The 17,488-nt window shown below is 39.5% G+C and overlaps 1 protein-coding gene across 1 annotated transcript in view; it reads right to left on the bottom strand.

The window, feature by feature from the left end:
* Nucleotides 1–526: 526 nt before the first annotated feature.
* The window catches only part of LOC115177732 (VPS10 domain-containing receptor SorCS3), a 206,290-nt gene continuing 189,328 nt past the window's right edge, over nucleotides 527–17,488 (bottom strand). The window contains exons 19-27 of the mRNA XM_029738669.1: nucleotides 17,101–17,287; nucleotides 14,708–14,841; nucleotides 13,861–13,984; nucleotides 13,287–13,399; nucleotides 8,442–8,573; nucleotides 8,031–8,130; nucleotides 5,986–6,091; nucleotides 4,630–4,790; nucleotides 527–4,151 (exon numbers count right to left, since the gene is read on the bottom strand). Of these exons, the coding sequence (XP_029594529.1) occupies nucleotides 4,093–4,151; nucleotides 4,630–4,790; nucleotides 5,986–6,091; nucleotides 8,031–8,130; nucleotides 8,442–8,573; nucleotides 13,287–13,399; nucleotides 13,861–13,984; nucleotides 14,708–14,841; nucleotides 17,101–17,287 (1,116 nt within the window). The 3' untranslated portion in view covers nucleotides 527–4,092. The remainder of the gene's footprint in view (nucleotides 4,152–4,629; nucleotides 4,791–5,985; nucleotides 6,092–8,030; nucleotides 8,131–8,441; nucleotides 8,574–13,286; nucleotides 13,400–13,860; nucleotides 13,985–14,707; nucleotides 14,842–17,100; nucleotides 17,288–17,488) is intronic.

Raw genomic sequence — 17,488 nt, 5'->3', positions numbered from 1 at the left:
CAGGTCCTCTGATTTGACAGACTGAACTCTATCAGAGAAGTTGTTGGTGAACCAGGCGAGGCAGTCATTTAAGAAACCAAGGCTGATGAGTCTGCCGATAAGAATGTGGTGATTGACAGACTCGAAAGCCTTGGCCAGGTCGATGAATACAGCTGCACAGTATTGTCTCATTCTTCAAGCTGTTCAAATGTTCATAGATGACCAGCAGGGTCAAGTAATATAAACAATGTTTATTTAGGGTGCAACCGCTTAGTACCGTAGAAGTAAATGTCAGTTGGCTTTTCATAGCCGAGCGTTCAGAGGTCGAGACAGCAAGTGCGTGAGAGAGAGAGCGAGAAAGAGAGAGAGAGAGCGAAAGAGAGAGAGATGAACAGAGGTTCGAAACAAGAATGCAGACACACACACTCACACACACAGTAACTTGTTAGATATAGCAATAACAATGTCAGTTTAATATGCAGTGCAAAGCACCTCCTATTACCCTTCTCAGAGTTTTAAGAATTCCATTACACAGAGAGAAATGCGTTGATGTAGAAAAATACATTTATTTGAAACAATTTCAAAATGACATTTTCTTTACAGTAGAAATATTGAAATTAAGATGAAACATAACAGTACTGATGATGCATGCATTTGTAGGATTTGTGCAATGAAGAGTATTACAATGTGCTGCCCTTAGAATCATAATACATGTGGTAAAGAGGTCAATGGAACGCATACCGTGGGGATTGGCGCACATTCAACAAATCTGATCTAACAAAGTGGAGAGCTGTCAAATCCATCATGATTGATGTATTGTAACAGACCCACTAAATGGTTACTAAAGTGTGCATAACATTTTAGAAGTTTTCCCTTTTCAGGTTTGAAGAAGACTGCTAAATGCTAACTCCCGTTCGTATAAGCTGGTAGCATAGCTATTATACAGAAATCTGTGGTGGTAGTCAGTCGTTTTTAACTGTAATGCAGTTGATTGGTCACAATGACATCCATACAAGCATTATACTCCGATTACTACCTCAACATAGTGTGAAATACACATATAAACAATAGCCTAAATGTAGTCACATTTTGCTGGGGGTCAATGAGGAGTTTTAGGACATTTCTCCCAGACCATTTTCCCCCTACGTGTTTTCATGACATTTCCATTAATTTGGTCGAGTTCCACTGACCTCATCACTGCATCTATGTACACTAAGGTTTCTTAATTTCCCTTTCCCACAATCTTGATTCCCTTTCAGATTTCATAGATAATCTTATAATAGGTGTTCAACATTTGTACCAAAAACCAATCAAACCAGCTCAATGGAATCTAATGTAAAGCAATGAACACAAGAGAGAACTTTTCAAACGAACGTTACTGAATAAAATACCTACAGCAATAAATAAGCACACAAACTGTAACAAATGTAACAAAACCCAATTACAGTGCCTTGTGAAAGTATTCACCCCTCTTGGCATTTTTCCTATTTTGTAGCGTTACAACCTACCATCACTTTCCCTACAAACCTGCAGTAGTACAGAAAAATATATTTTCAAAATAGGTCATGCCTCTGAAGGATGTCTGAAGAACTTAGCACTGTTAAATGATCAACGACCAAGATGAAAATGCCAACGCGTTTCCCACTCATAGGGCAATAAGAGCTTTGAGGCTCATGGGATGAATAGTTGTAATCCACCACTATAATGGCCTTACATGTCGAAGGAATGTCTTCTGAAGAAATTCAGGAGAAATAAAAGGAAATATTCACGTGGATGAACTCTCAGTAACCTTTTAGCTCAGCTAGTTCAGCTTAGTCTGCCAGTGGAGGAGTCACCTTAGGAACTGGTGTTGGCAGAGATGGCACAAAGAAAAAACTATTTAATGTTCCCGTTATCTGTCACTACGTTAATCTTGTTTTCTTTTAATAAGTATTTGAACAAAGCCGGCGTGACTTTGAGAACATCAAAGTGAGTTGTCAACAACAAACAAAATAGGGACAGTCAGATGAGTGAGGACGATGCAATTATCGTTCAACAAAACAAGGTGTTGCTTTGTTATGTCATGTCAGGAAGAATGCCTCTGTGGATGGAGTTTCATGCATCATAACAACGTTAGATTGTCGCTACTGCAACAGCTTGCTATGACAACTGCTATAACACTCGTATTAGAATGTAGCACCACTCTTGTTACAATGTAACAAGGGACTACAGATTCAGAAGCTCTTTCCTTTACTACTGAACACACTTATGTACACGATCATGGGAAACACTTTCCTTGGGCAACATTCTCTAAACATCTCTGTCCTTCTCTCCTCTCACTCTCCTGTGTGTCGTCACGTGCTGACTCTAGGCACGGCATTGTGGGATAGCTCGGCATGGTGAATTCGGTGCTTAACCATCCACTCATCTCCGCTTATTGCCAGACTGGCTACACCTGCTGCCAGGGACGTGTGCGTGCCTTCAAGCCGCTGACTGGCTGACTGGAGCTCCTGTTCCTACTCTTGCTGATGACAGCTTTCGGAGGACTGCATTGCACAGCAGTGTAGTGGAGTAAACTAGCTACTAGCTAGCATGTACACGATTGTGTGTATTTCACCACGTTAGGGAATTCAAGTGGTGGAACTTGACTCAACAGTTGCTTTCTAACTTCTAAATGAAGCTGATGAAATGTGTTGATAGTGGGATAATTTGATAAGACTCAAACGGATGGGATGGTGGTTTAAAATCAGGGACTTGTGTAGTTTTTGCTCTAGATACCTTATCAGATGAGTGGAAAGTCAACACAAAGTTGTTTTGTTCCCTTCTTGTATGGAAATATTGTTTGAGAGAATGTTTGAGGAGATTACCATGACACTCTATGAGAGTTGATATGCTTTACAGAGATAGAACACTCTATGAATAGATGCCAGCAAAGGACTTGATACACTATATCACTGCAAATTACCCCCAAGATACTTGTCCTTGACACGCTGATGGGCCTTATACAATATACTCATCAGTAATAACAATTGTCATGTACAACAATGTGTGATCATCTTGATGATTCAGACACAAATTTCATCCACGGATCGAAAATGGTTGATTCCACTTTTCTCGTTACATTCAAAGGGCAAACATTAGAAATAATCCCATGATGTTTATGGCAAGTGTCGTCTGTTACAAGGAGTTTAACAGTTGAAATGCAGGTAAAAATGACCACCAATGATGTGTTTTATTTCATTTCACGCAGGGGTGGCGTTGTGTTAAACCTGGTTTGATATTTAGAAAATGATGCCCATTTTAACAGTTAAACCCTTTGTACAAGACAGATACATTGTATAGCCATAAATTAACTAAATTAAGAATATGCGAGTCTGTATATATACTGTGTGTAAAAGTGACTGAGCTCTTTTAATGAATAGAAAATAACTATTTACAACACTTGCTTATCTACAACACATACATCTCCTCCTTAATAATAACATGCACAAGTCAAGGACGTCATTAAAAACAAAGTTGGACTCTTTCTATAAGTAACATCTTGCTTTTTAACACACTTTTAACAACTGATAACAGGCCATGACTAGATCTCCTGTGTTCGGCATTGTACTTTTACTAGAAGCGTGTGAAAAGTAAACATACATATTGTATATACAGAGCGATAACTGATATCTGAAGATAATATGGTACATTTTCAATAATATTCCCTGTTAGATCGGAGACCTAGACCTGATGGCCCATACAGGCAAAAACTCTTATACCTCATGAAAAGTAAAACATTAAGAAATGTACATAACTCTCTTCGTAGGTTTTGAGAAAGGCTTTGATAAAAGTCCATGAAATAAGACAATTACGGACTGAAAATGTAACGTTTCTTTGTAATCCAAATTGTGTAACAGTAGGCCTAAGAAGCTCATACTTGTAATTGAAACTTGTCTCGTTGAGTGGATTTCAGATTCGCCGCATAGATGCTATCAAGCAAGACACCCATGCTCATCAGTATAAACCAGGTCCTTAGAAAACTATTAACATTGGGGTTGTGTTTGAGAAATTTCAAAAGAAACCAAAGAAAGAGGGAACCCTTAAAATGGCAATACTTTGTCTGTACACATTTGTTGCATTCCTTCCTCGGCTTTACACGCTAGTACAGTTTGGAATCTCCCTTGTGCTCTCGCAGGCATTCCCAATTCGCCCTGGGGTAGCGAGAGAAAAAACACAACATAAGAAGAACAGGTTAGTCCACTGGTAGAAGAGGCTTTGATGTCTGTGAAACAAATAACTACTTTGACACTGATACTGCCTGTTAATTACTGGGGTTTCATTACAATGTCTTATCAAAAGCTCTTAAGCTGTTGCTTCATGTGTGGGATATTAGTGGCTGACCCATTGGTTCATTTGTTTCCTTGTTTTCTTCTGAAGATACAGTACTCCTCCTTTTTCCTACCAGTTAATTCCATGTAACGAAACAATGAAGACTTTATAAACACTATGTATTGTAAACACTGCAGGTCAAAAGTCAACATTGTTATACATGGAGATATGACCCATATGTGTTCTAGTCCAATGCAATTAATTTGGACAAAGTATGTGTAATATTGTTGGAAGTTCATCGTCACCAAATTAGCAACTTGCTATTAAAAAAGTATTTATCAGACTATGTATGTATCTTACGTTTAACCCTGGGGTCCATCTCCTTCTCCATGACTTCTTTGGCCGTAGAGAACTCACTGAGGGTGATCTTAGGCGTGCTGTCGCTCTGGCTGACCGAACCGATCATCTCCTGCTCTTTCTCCTGGTTCACCTCCGCGTATATGTTAATCCAGGGGATTTTTCTGCAGATTGGTAAATGTAGACAGACAACCGCCATGTTAAAATAGGGAATGACTATTCAACGATGATTCGTCCCTTTGGCAACATTTCTCAAAGATGTATACTACACTTTTTGTTCAGAGTTGGTATGTTGACAAAACTATATTAATCCCCCTGTTATCATGAAGCCACTATATATCTAACTAAGAAAATCTTAATCTATACATCATTAAATCCCCATATGACATCAATGTAGTGATATTAGACTGTAATCCTAATGTATTTACACTACCATTCAAAAGTTTGGGGTCACTTAGAAATGTCCTTGTTTTTGAAAGAAAAGCAACATTTTGGTCCATTAAAATAACATCAAATTGATCAGAATTGCAGTGTAGACATTTTTAATGTTGTAAATGACTATTGTAGCTGGAAACGGCTGACATGGGCGCACAGAGGCCCATTATCAGCAACTATCACTCCTGTGTTCCAATGACACGTTGTGTTAGCTATTCCAAGTTTATCATTTAAAAAGGCTAATTGATCATTAGAAAACCCTTTTGCAATTATGTTAGCACAGCTGAAAACTGCCGTCCTGATTAAAGAAGCACTAAAACTGGCCTTCTTTAGACTAGTTGAGGACATTTCTATGTGACTCCAAACTTTTGAACGGTAGTGTTTATTTTGCATAATCTCAGAAAAATCTTTCCCCATTTCTATTTATGATTAGAAATTTGTTTCATCCACTCGTACTTCAATTTATTTGAAATTGCAAGTAATTTTGTTACTTAATTGTTTTGCTTTGTCGTGTGTGACATTTCAATAAATCTGTTTCTTCTTTAGATTAATCCGGGAATTTCCATATCCATAATTGATGCGTTTTCAGCAGACTTTTCCATGAGAATAATTGTAATAATTCAGCTTCTAACAGCCAAAGTATGGCAACAGCATATTAAGCAATTTAATGATAGTTTTCTTAACAATACATCACTGATTCACAGATGTGCCTCATGCATCCAAATCAGTCTAAATTTGTTTACAACACCTACAATATAAATGAATTTTTAAAAGTTATTTCAAAGGAACTTTAGTTCATTATTGATGCAGGCCCTACCAATCTAGCATATTATTATAATATGCATTATTAATGATGATGGCAGGTGATTAGAGCAGTGCTGTGATATAGTGTTCAAGGATATAATCATGCAGTACAGTACATACCTCTTGAATTTGTAGATGAGAAACACTGCTAAACCCAGGAATACTACTGATAGGAGCATCAGCATGGCTGAACTGCTGTGTCTCGGGCTGGAATCCACCAAGGGTGCTGTAACAGAAGGTAGAGGAAGACGAACATTAAACATAACAAGAACATAGCAACATAATAAAGGCTAATCTGGGAACGCCTTGGAGGTTTTCTTGCGTCATTGCCAATATTGATCCTATACTGTATAATATTTTGTCACTAATAACAACCATGGTGGTACAGTTGAGATGTATATTTTGCATCACAACAGTCTGCTACGGTAGGGATACATACAGTCAACGCATATGCTTTACTTGAATCAATTTGTTGATTGTAGTAAATAAATCTGGCTATGTATTATGGGTCGATCCAAGGCTATGATAGTGCATTTTTAATATCCCAAATTGAAAAGGCTGTGATAGCGTGTAATTACTATTTCTCAATGGTTGCCTTTTCTCCAACTAAAAGCCATCTGCTTTAAACAAGCATAGCAACATTTATATTCAGAGGTAAATGCTAAATTATGGTTAAATCAAGCCTTTTACATCGATAACTGTCACAAATAAAGTGCAACACTTACTGTGGAATAAACTGGGGGTATGTGGTGCTGATTATACCATTTAACACCTCTCTCTGTGGTATTACACACCCTTGACACACAAACACACACACACACACACACGCACACTTTACGGTCCAGCACACGCAGACCTGCTTGTGTGTCACGCCCTGACCATAGAGAGCCCTTGGTTCTCTATGGGGTAGTAGGTCAGGGGGTGACTAGGGGGTGATCTAGTATATCTATTTCTATGTTGGTGCTAATGTGGTTCCCAATTAGAGGCAGCTGTTTATCGTTGCCTCTGATTGGGAACCATATTTAGGTAGCTATTTCCCCACCTGTGTTTTGTGGGATATTGATTGTTTGTTAGTGTGTTTGGGCACTATGTCCTCACGGTCTTTGTAAGTTTTGTTAGTTTCACTTAAATAAATATGTGGAACTATACTCACGCTCCGCCTTGGTCCGCTCATTTCCAAGATTGTGACATTGTGTATACCTAGCCCTTTAAGCCACAGACGGCCAGCTCAAGGCTATGTGTTCTCACTGGGATTACGTGGCTAATTGAACCTTCAAAATATGTACTATTAGACCTGTCAAACCTGGCAATCCCCTTTCCAACCCCCACCATTACAATAAAAAAAACGTGAAGAGTTCCAAAAAGTTACATTTTATGTGAAATTATGTGATTTTCCACATGTGAAATCATGTGGTTTTTCCGTAAGGGCACTTCCAACTTTAACCCTCAACTCTTCCATAAGAAGCCAGCTGGTGTAGTAAGTGTGGTGTTGTAGCTGTATATACTGTAGTAGAATGCTGGACTACTGCTCTGTATCCATTCAATACACTCACCTGAGAATCTTTTCCAATGTGAAAGAGGATTTGTGTTGTTTTTGGGTGGACACTGTCAAATCATTTCAATTGCAGAGTAGAGTAGTTATTTGTTTGTCTCATTTTGAGCCAATACTCAAACTGGTGTAATGTTGATTATTTTTTAGGCGATTCTGAATTCTGCATGCATTTATAACCAAACTTCTCTTTTTTTGTCATTTTAACATAATTATAATAATTATAATAATTATACTCAGCGCAACACTAATTTTGTGGTTGGATGGTTGTTAAAGACAGTGAACAGCTGTTTGGTATCTTGATGGCAGATATAAAATATCAACTGTCTCAAGGAGTTCTACTTAAAATAAAATCCATCCTCCCTTTCCTCCCACGCCCTCCTCCAATCTTCATACACCCAAGATTGTGACAAACATATAAGGCATTTTAAATCCAGAACCAAAAAAATGTGTTTGGTTGATGCTATACAAATATGAAGATGTTAGCTCCAGTAAATTGCATTGCATTTGTGACATCACAAAAAGAAACAAACACAGCTAAAAAAAAATATTATTACTTGTGCAAGTACATACAGCTAATTTATGTAATTATCTTGATACTAACTTCTTTCCTTACCCAAAGTTAGCTGAGTGATGTAAACAATTACTCTTGCTCCTGGCTTTAGCTCAAACTCCACCAGATTCTGGTTCAGAGCGCTGGCAAGTATCTCAGAGATCTGTTGGAGGAGATGAAAGAAGCATAATTTAGTCAAACAGTTGTCACACTTTGCAGCTCTTTCAATTCACACACAATACAAAGTTAAATAATATTTGCTGTTTCGTCATGACACCCATGGTTTAGTTGTCTCAATCGTCGGACTCGGGCGCATAGAATTAATGTCTGTCTGTGTGTGTCATTTCAGCCATGACAATGCATTTATCCTATTGTGTGAATTGGTGTGAAGGATTGGAAACAATTTGTCATACATGACATGACAGAATTACAATAACTCTCAAAATGTCAGTGTCCAATCTAACTATCCCATACCTGCTCTAGCTCCTCCTCGCTCTTTTTCCTGCCCTCTGATTGGTTCTTGTGTGGTAACAGGAAGAGCTCAGCGGCCGTTGGCACACCTGGAAACACTGCAACCAACAGCTGATCCTCTGGAAAGTCTGATACCTGTTGACAAGGGACAGTACTGTTACAATAAGTTCATACTTGTATGGTATTCTTAGTCTACAGTCAAAAACACTGCCCTGAGATTATATACATATTTAACATGTTTGAAATAAAAGGAGAGGGAGGGGACAATGATATAGCTTTGGGCTTGACCAACATGTGTTAATAACCAATACAACCTCCAGGTAAACAATGGTACAATATGTCACCAATAGATGACAAGTCAGCCTTAGTTCAACTTTCTTTTTCAGTAACACATTGTTTGACACCTAGCATCATAACACGTTACGACACGGTTATAACCATGTCATATGTCTTAACAGTTGACATAACCTGTCATAACATTGTCATAACACTGTCATGACACATATATTTAGACGTGTTGTGACATACTGTGCAGTACCAGTCCAAAGTTTGGACACGCCTACTCATTCAATGGTTTTTCTTTATTTTTACTATTTTCTACAGTACATTGAAGAACAATAGTGAATACCTCCAAAATATGAAATAACACATATGGAATTATGTAGTAACCAAAAAAGTGTTAAACAAATCTGAATATATTTTAGATTTTATATTCTTCAAAGTAGCCACCCTTTGCCTTGATGACAGTTTCGCACACTCTTGGCATTCTCTCAACCAGCTTCATGAGGTAGTCACCTGGAATGCATTTCAATTAATAGGTGTGCCTTGTTAAAAGTTAATTTGTGAAATTCTTTCCTTCCTAATGTGTTTGAGACAATCCGTTGTGTTGTGACAAGGAAGGGATGGTATACAGAAAATAGCCCTGTCATCAAGGCAAAGGTTGACTACATTGAAAAATCTCAAATATAAAATATATTTTGATTTGTTTAACACTTTGTTGGTTACTACATAGTTTTGATGTCTTCACTATTATTTTACAATGTAGAAAATATTAAAAATAAAGAAAAACTCTTGAATGAGTAGGGGTGTCCAAATGTTTGACTGGTACTGTATATTACAATATTTTATGGCTGGTTATGACATCTATGTAAGAGTGTTAAAGCCCACAAAACATACCACACAAGGCAAACCAATCCATTCTACTTGTAAATAGTATGTTATATAACATTTCTTAAATTGTCCATTTTATTACCATTGTAATTGTGCCCACATTGATGTCAAACATGTGCCTAGCCCAATGCTCTTTCGCTGATGACTGGGATGAATGCAGGAGAAGGACAAAACACCCTCTTTGGAACTTATGACTGACAGTCATGTATGTAATGTTCAATATTTTGGAATCAAAGTTTGTTTGTTCACAACATTCTAAACATGTATATGTAGCGCTACCACTAGGGGGAGATATTCGGACTGTTAACTGCAGGCGCAAGCATAATACGTTGGAAGAAGAGAAGCAGGAAGGGAAGACTAGTGGAAAAATGGGAAAGGAAAAATGAAGCTACTTGGCAGGGAAAAAATTCAACATAAATAATACAATTTAAAGTTAAATCATTTGATGTTGTTGTAATGAATTCTTTACGGTCATATATTTTTTTCCTCAAATTTTGAATAACTTATGAGAAATACACATTGTCATGAAGCATTATGACCATCCTGTGTCACTTTACTTGTACTAAGAAAATACACTTTATGACACTGTCAAGGAGCATTATGACCATCCTTTGTCACTTTACTTGTACTAAGAAAATACACTTTATGACACTGTCAATAAGCATTATGAACATCCTGTGTTATTTTACTTGGGCTAATACACTTCATGACACTGTCAAGAAGCATTATGAGCATCATAATCATATAAGCCAGATAGGTCTATCACGTACATGCCCTTATGTTGGTCTTACGTCACAAAGTTGGTGTCTTGTCCTGCTCCTGAAATCTGCTCCTGCATTCATGCCAGTCATGAGCAACAGAGCATTGGGGTAGGTACATGTCTGACATCAATGTGTGTTTGCAATTTAATATGGTACATTTTAGAAAATGTAATATAACATAAACCTACTGTTTACAAGTAGGTTATGGTGTAATAGAATGGTTTGCTTTGTGTGGTAGGTTTTGTGGGTTTTGACACTCTTATGTAGGTGTCATAACCAGCCATAAAATAATGCAATATGTCACAACAGGCTAAATATATGTGCCATGATAATGTTATGACCATATAACGACAGTTTATGACAAGTTGTTTCAGCTGTTGTGATCTACTACGACATGGTTATGACCGTGTCCTAGTGTGTTATGACCCTAGGTGTCAAATAAAGTTTTGTACTTTTTTCAATCCAATCTCAACCTCCATGTTTTTGCAAAAGTGTATTTCTTTCTTGATGGGAAAAGTACGTCTTGCCAAACAACTGTTTTTCCAGGCCTTCAAAATAGCTACTACTAAATGTTTTTCTTTAGAATGTCCTTTATCCACTTTAGATTTACCAGCGAGGCACGGGTTCCAACCAGCAATCAGTGTCCATTTTAAAAGCCACTAATGTTTTTATGGGTTCTCTATTTGACTTCCGGCGGACAATGGAGTGGCGTAGTCGGCAAGTCACATACATTTGAAGCACATCAATTATCAAGCCTTAATAAAATCACTATTTGAGTAGCAAAGTAGTGGAGAAATAAAGAGCAAAGGAATGACTTGCAATGAGGGGAAAGAGGTATAGAATGAATGGTAGAGGGAAGGGGAGAGGGAAGGGGATACGATGCAATAGCCCCTGTAAAAATCAATACACTCAGCCCATATTTGTTCTCTTTGCGGTCACTCATTAGTCTAAAAAGTCTTCTGGCTCTGTGTACTTGGGTAGCGCTGGCATTTTGTGCCCCCAAACTCATTGGCTGGAGTGAAAAATCTGATCTGCTTTAAGGGAGGAGAGTAGGTGAGTCAGACAGTCAACTGAGTGAGTGTTTTGGAGGGAACTTTGTCCAAGCCCAAATTTGGTTGGAAAACCACCTCTTCAGAACTGTATCTTGTTGCATTAATATTTCTATTAACAGCAAACGCTTTTGGAGCGGCTTCCTCACAATCTTACTGTATGCAAAGCTAAATAAATAAGATTAAACTGTGGTGAATTATTAATTACTATTGTAAACACACCATGAAATGAATTCTGTTTTTCATTCGTTGTGAACTTGACGATACTGGGTTATTCTATCTTCATAACTCCTTCCATAGTGCACTATTTCCAAAAATGTTGTTATAAATAGGTTATGATAATTCACCTATAACTTTGATTTTAGTCTGTGAAGTAAAGTACAATCGTTACCCAGGAAATGAAGGGGAGAAAGGGATGCCCAGAAGAAGTGCAGTCTCTTAGGGAAGAAAGAGGACATGTTAACCTCTTGCACCGCACTGAGAGGTGAATTAACAAGTGGTGGTGAAACCAGGGGGGGCTTCCGCGAAACATCAGAAATTATATGAATTTCCCGACAGTCACTGTCTGGAACCTGAGAATGAGTTTTCGGCATCTTCCTTGTTCCGCAGAGGGAGGAAAGAAGAAGCCGGAGAAAGAGGAGATGGAATGACTTCGGAAAATAACTTGAAATAGCCTCTATTACTGAACTCCCCATTCAAACCTCTATTAAGCAGTGGGTTGAAATCAGCTGAGGAGCAAAAGCCCTGCCTGGCTCTCACTATTGTCAGCCATAGAGCTGTACTGTAGTACGGCAACACCGCAGTTTAATGGACCCTGACATTAATTGCGATTTTGCTGCGATCGTTGCTTTATTGTGGGGAGTTGTTTACCTTGACACGATGGAATATGTTTCATCTTGAAGGTGAACTGAATGTGAACCTCAGAAAAGCAAAAAAGAAATGAAGAGAATAATTCAAATAACACTTTGTATGGCGATTGTTGCACAATATCTAGACTATGAACCCTAAGTCAACTCTAGCAGTACATGAATGAATAGGCCTTAATATGATTTCCTTTTAGAGAAAGGGTGAAAGAGATGAAAGGAGGGATGGTCTGATAGGATTAAACTGTATATGGAGGAGCATATGACACATGAACTAGTGTTCATAAACTCAATAGATACAGCATAATGTGTGTAGGTACTAAAAGGTTGTATAACAAAACATTTTGTATGAAAAGAGATGCTGTAACAGTCTATTGAGGCTAGCAATTAATAGCTCAAGCTAGATCTATAGCTGTCTATAAATGAGTGTGCCCCTCAGTTCAACACAATTCAATTGGCTGGTGCTATACTATACTGCCATGAACATACTATGTGGCTCCCAGGTGACAAAGTGCACTTTATCCCTCACAAAGCCTCACTTTGACCTCTATCACAGTAGCTCCCTCCACTGGCTCTCAGCCTAGCTCGCCTGAGGCGCCTCTCATATCAAATCAACTGTGGAGATGGTGAAAACACAGAGAGACCACAAGTCTCACACTATAGGCCTAAACCTCCACACAAAGTGGAAGAGTAACACACTTAACTATGTCATATCAGCACTAGCTCTCCTCCGCAGATACTACGCACATCCAATGTCACAGTAATGCCTAAGATCTCCTTCTTTCCAGGCTAATTCCGAAGAACGCAATTCATTGCTCCGACTTCTGAAAATAAGTTGTTAGTGCTCATCAAGCTGCCTCGAGGGGGGAAGAAGAAGCCGAGCCTCTCGCACCTGTGTGAAAACGGATCACAGGACAGCCCGAGGGCGAACGCCAAAGCGTCTGAGTGGATGGAAAGAGACGAGAGAGAGGGAGAATAAGAGAGAAGGATGGAATTCACACTTACTTGGAGCAGAGCCTTCTTAATAACTCTCCCCACATCCTGTCTCCACTCGGGGACGTCAGGGTTGTACTCATCCAGATTAGGGGAGAAAGATAAAAGCAGAGATTTGAAGAACTCTGTCAGAAAGAGAGAGAGAGAGACCCAGGGGAGAAACAGAAACAGACCGTTAATTCAGCCCCTGATCTAGGTGCATTATTCTCAAGGTATCCTCCTCATTCCCCACTGTCATTCGTTCTGGTTGTGTCCCTCTTCTAACTGTCTTCTGATGGGTGGGAAATCTGACAGAGATGTTGGTGTGTGTGAGTGTGTGGGTACAGTATGCATGTGGTTTGACAAGAGGAGATGATTGCTTGCACAAGTGATTTCTTAGATAATTGGGGAAATGTCCCCTTTCGTATATATCCTGACATATTCAAATGTAAAGTACACTCAAAAGTTGCATACCAAGTGAGATGCCTGCTAGATGTGCTAATTCTACATTAAGTAGGAGAGAGAGAGAGAGCGAGAGAGAGCGAGCGAGCGAGCGAGCGAGATAGAGAGAGAGAGAGAGAGAGAGAGAGAGAGAGAGAGAGAAAACCTTGGACTGCTATCGTCTTGGTGTCTTGCAGTATGGTGTTGGCTGAAGACACTTGGACCGTAACAGTGTTCATTCCCTCGCTGGTGAAGGTGTACGAGATGCTCCCGTCTAAGCTGATCACCGGCTGGAGGAAGAGACAAAATGAATGATCACACTTTGATCCGGTCATAATCCCTTCACCTAAAACCTTTAGCTAAAACCCCAGAACATGAAAGAAACCCATTTCAGATGATAACAACTTCTCCTTGAACTTCTCACTAAGTGTAGTCAGAGTAGTCAGAAGTTCTGACTTGAGTAAAACCCTACAAAACACATCTTCCCCATAAGACCTAGAACCAATGCAGCTAAGGTCATAACTTGTGACATACTAATAAGATGTCTGAACAAAATATAAGATCAGAGACTGCTCCGCATCTATCATAGCCGTCTTCAATAATAGAAGAGGTCAATATATGTAATACCATAGAAATCATGTATAACCCATATATACATCAGTGGAGGCTACTGAAGGGAGAACAGCTTATAATAATGGCTGAAATGGAATGGAACTGGAATGGAAACCATGTCTTGATGTGTTCGATGCTGTTCCATTGATTCCGTTCTAGCAATTACAATTACAAGTCTGTCCTCCGATTTAGTTAAAGCGACACCAGCCACCACTGCAGTAGATGTAGAGTATAATGGCATTATAGAGTAAGACCCCTTTTGAATAGTGCCCATGTACCTCTACTAATGTTGTACAGTTGGTAACCCACATATACTGTATACTATACACAACACTGGAGTCCCACAGAGCTCGGTTCTAGGCCCTCTTCTCTGTACACCAAGTGTTTTAAGTCTAATTTACCTCAGTGCTGTTCCCCAGCCACCAGAAGTAGGTGACGGTCCTGGAGTGGATGGGCCACACCACTGCTGTTAGGTTTACTTCCTTGTTCTTGATGGCCACAAATGGAGCCAGCAACTGGACATGTTCAACAGGACCTGATACAAACACAGAGGATGATTCATATTCAGTATTGGATGCTTCAGACTCAGTATTGGATGATTCAGACTCAGTATTGGATGATTCAGACTCAGTATTGGATGATTCAGACTCAGCATTGGATAATTTAGACTCAGTATTGGACGATTCAGAGTGAGTATTGGACGATTCAGAGTGAGTATTGGATGATTCAGACTCCGCATTGGATGATTCAGACTCCGTATTGGATGATTCAGACTCCGTATTGGATAATTCAGAGTCCATATATGATTGTAATTACAAGGACATTGCTTGAGACTGCCTACTTCACAATAGGACAAGCACTGGCACATCCAAATATTAATTTTACAGGTGCTTGGGAAAAAATAAATAGAAACCTTCTTAAATGAAGACTTAGAGAAAAGAAGATCTCTCACACTGAGCTTGCCAGTATCACTTATCAGCATCACTGGGGTAGTGTGTGGGATCTTCTCAATAAGACTATGTTAGCTGAAAAGGGAAGGTGAATGAAATCTTCCTCAACATAACTGTCATAATGTTTTATAGTTTTGATGGAATTTAGTTGGAGAATTTAGTTGGCGTTACATGTTTTTGACGTGATACCTTGTGAGTAATACTGTGGTCTGCCATGCTGAGACCATAATAGGAGCTAACGTGGGTGTGCGTGGCATTACCGTGATATAAGTGGTGAAGGTTCCTATAGCGGAGAGATATAACACGGTATTTAAACAGTAAATCTCCGGCTGACAGTGGTGTGACTCGGCGTTCAGGCTTGCACGTCTCCACCTGGGCTTCTGTTACATTCTGTTATCCTTTTTAACTGAGACTAATCTTTATCCTAGCTTTCAAACGCATGCAGTGTATGTATGTGTGTGGTGTTAGTGTCTGTGTGTTTGTGATGTGTGTGACAAAGAAAGAAAGTGTGCGTATCTGTGTGTCTCCCCCTTTTAAGTTTGTGTCTATGCAGATGTGCGTGTGTGTGTTGAGTCATTTGGTCAGGCTCCCTAATCTGTGTCGGGTGTTAAAAATATTCAAATTTGAAATATGTGGTGGCATCGTGATTGGCACATTGCTTAATGCATTATCTGCACTCTCTCTCCCCTGTAAATTATCTCAAAATGTGCCAAACAGCCTCCCGAGTGCAGAGGTCTGAGGCACTGCATCACAGTGCTTGATGCATCACTACAGACCCGTGTTTGATCCCAGGCTTTGTCACAGCCAGCCGGGTCTGGGAGACCCATGAGGCAGTGCACAATCGGCACAGAGTTGTCCAGGTTAGGGGAAGGTTTGGCCGGCCGGTATATCCTTGTCCCATCGCACTCTAGCGACTCCTTGTGGCGGACCGGGCGCCTGCAATCTGACTGCGGTCGCCAGGTGGACGTTGTTTCCACCGACACATTGGTGCGGCTGGCTTCCGGGTTAAGCGAGCAGTGTGTCAAGAAGCAGTGCGGCTTGGCAGGGTCGTATTTTGAAGAACGCACGGCTCTCGACCTTCGCCTCTCCAGAGTCCATACGGGAGTTGCAATGATGTGCCAAGACTGCAGCTACCAATTGGATATCACGAAATTGGGTAGAAAAAAGGGTAAAAGTAAAAAAAAAGTAGAATAATTTGTACCTAACCACGGAGAAAAAAACACCAGCAGAATCAACGACATCAAAAATTTCAAAGTACACTGATTGAAAGTGTCGTGGCGACCAGATACAACATTTAAATGGCACCACTAATTGACGAAAGCCTCGCTTTTCAAATCAAGAGACAAGGGGGCAATTCAAACACTGCACCTGAAAGAGCTGAATAATTCTTGAAGCCTTTTAGACATAAGCATGTTATATTTGTCGCTATTATTTACTTGACATTTGGCTGGCTTGTTCATTACAGGATGAAAAGACCGAGAGAGCATCAAAGTGCTGTACTATATGCAGAGCATTCTGGTACTTTGCCTTTAACTGGCTCCATTGTACACTGCTGTATATTTAGTAAGGTGGTTATTTACAGAGAGATATGAGGCAGAGATATTCAATTATGATCCTTGAGAACCACAGCACTGTTGTTTTCTATCCTTTCCCTCCAAACAGGGACTGATTCAGACCAGGGTCACCAGATGAGTGACCACTCTGACCAATCAATGGCCGATGTCACAGTAACTGACCAATTATCTACCAGAAGTAGATAAAACTAAAACCAGAAGTACTTCATTCCTCAATGGTTGGAATTGAATATCCCTGACAAAATAGATGAATGTATAGAGGTGACGTACATGTAACATGGAGGTACAAGGTGGTAGTATCAAACCCCAGGGTGTTCTCCGCCAAGGCCGAGACACGGAATATCCCAGCCGTCTTATAAATGTGTCTGATACCCTCTTCGATCCAGCTCAGGTTGGAGTAGGAGACTGCCGTGCCATCTCCAAAATCCAGTTGGATGTTGGTTCTCATTGAGTCCCCCTGGAAAGCAAGTAAAGTGTCAAGTAAGGACTACAGATGACGAAAGAAAGAAAGAAAGAAAGACAGAAATAAGAGATAAATTAAAAAATTAAGTTAAAGTTACATAAAAAAAAAAATATTCAACAATTACATTGTATTTGAGAGCCCAGCTATATGCTTGTACTTTTGTTTATTATAGATTTAAATACATATCATTGTTTT

Source organism: Salmo trutta, chromosome 38 (genome assembly GCF_901001165.1).
Source record: "Salmo trutta chromosome 38, fSalTru1.1, whole genome shotgun sequence".
NCBI lineage: Eukaryota > Metazoa > Chordata > Actinopteri > Salmoniformes > Salmonidae > Salmo > Salmo trutta.
Note: the sequence above shows the minus strand (reverse complement) of the source record. Positions and strands in the feature narration are given on the sequence as shown.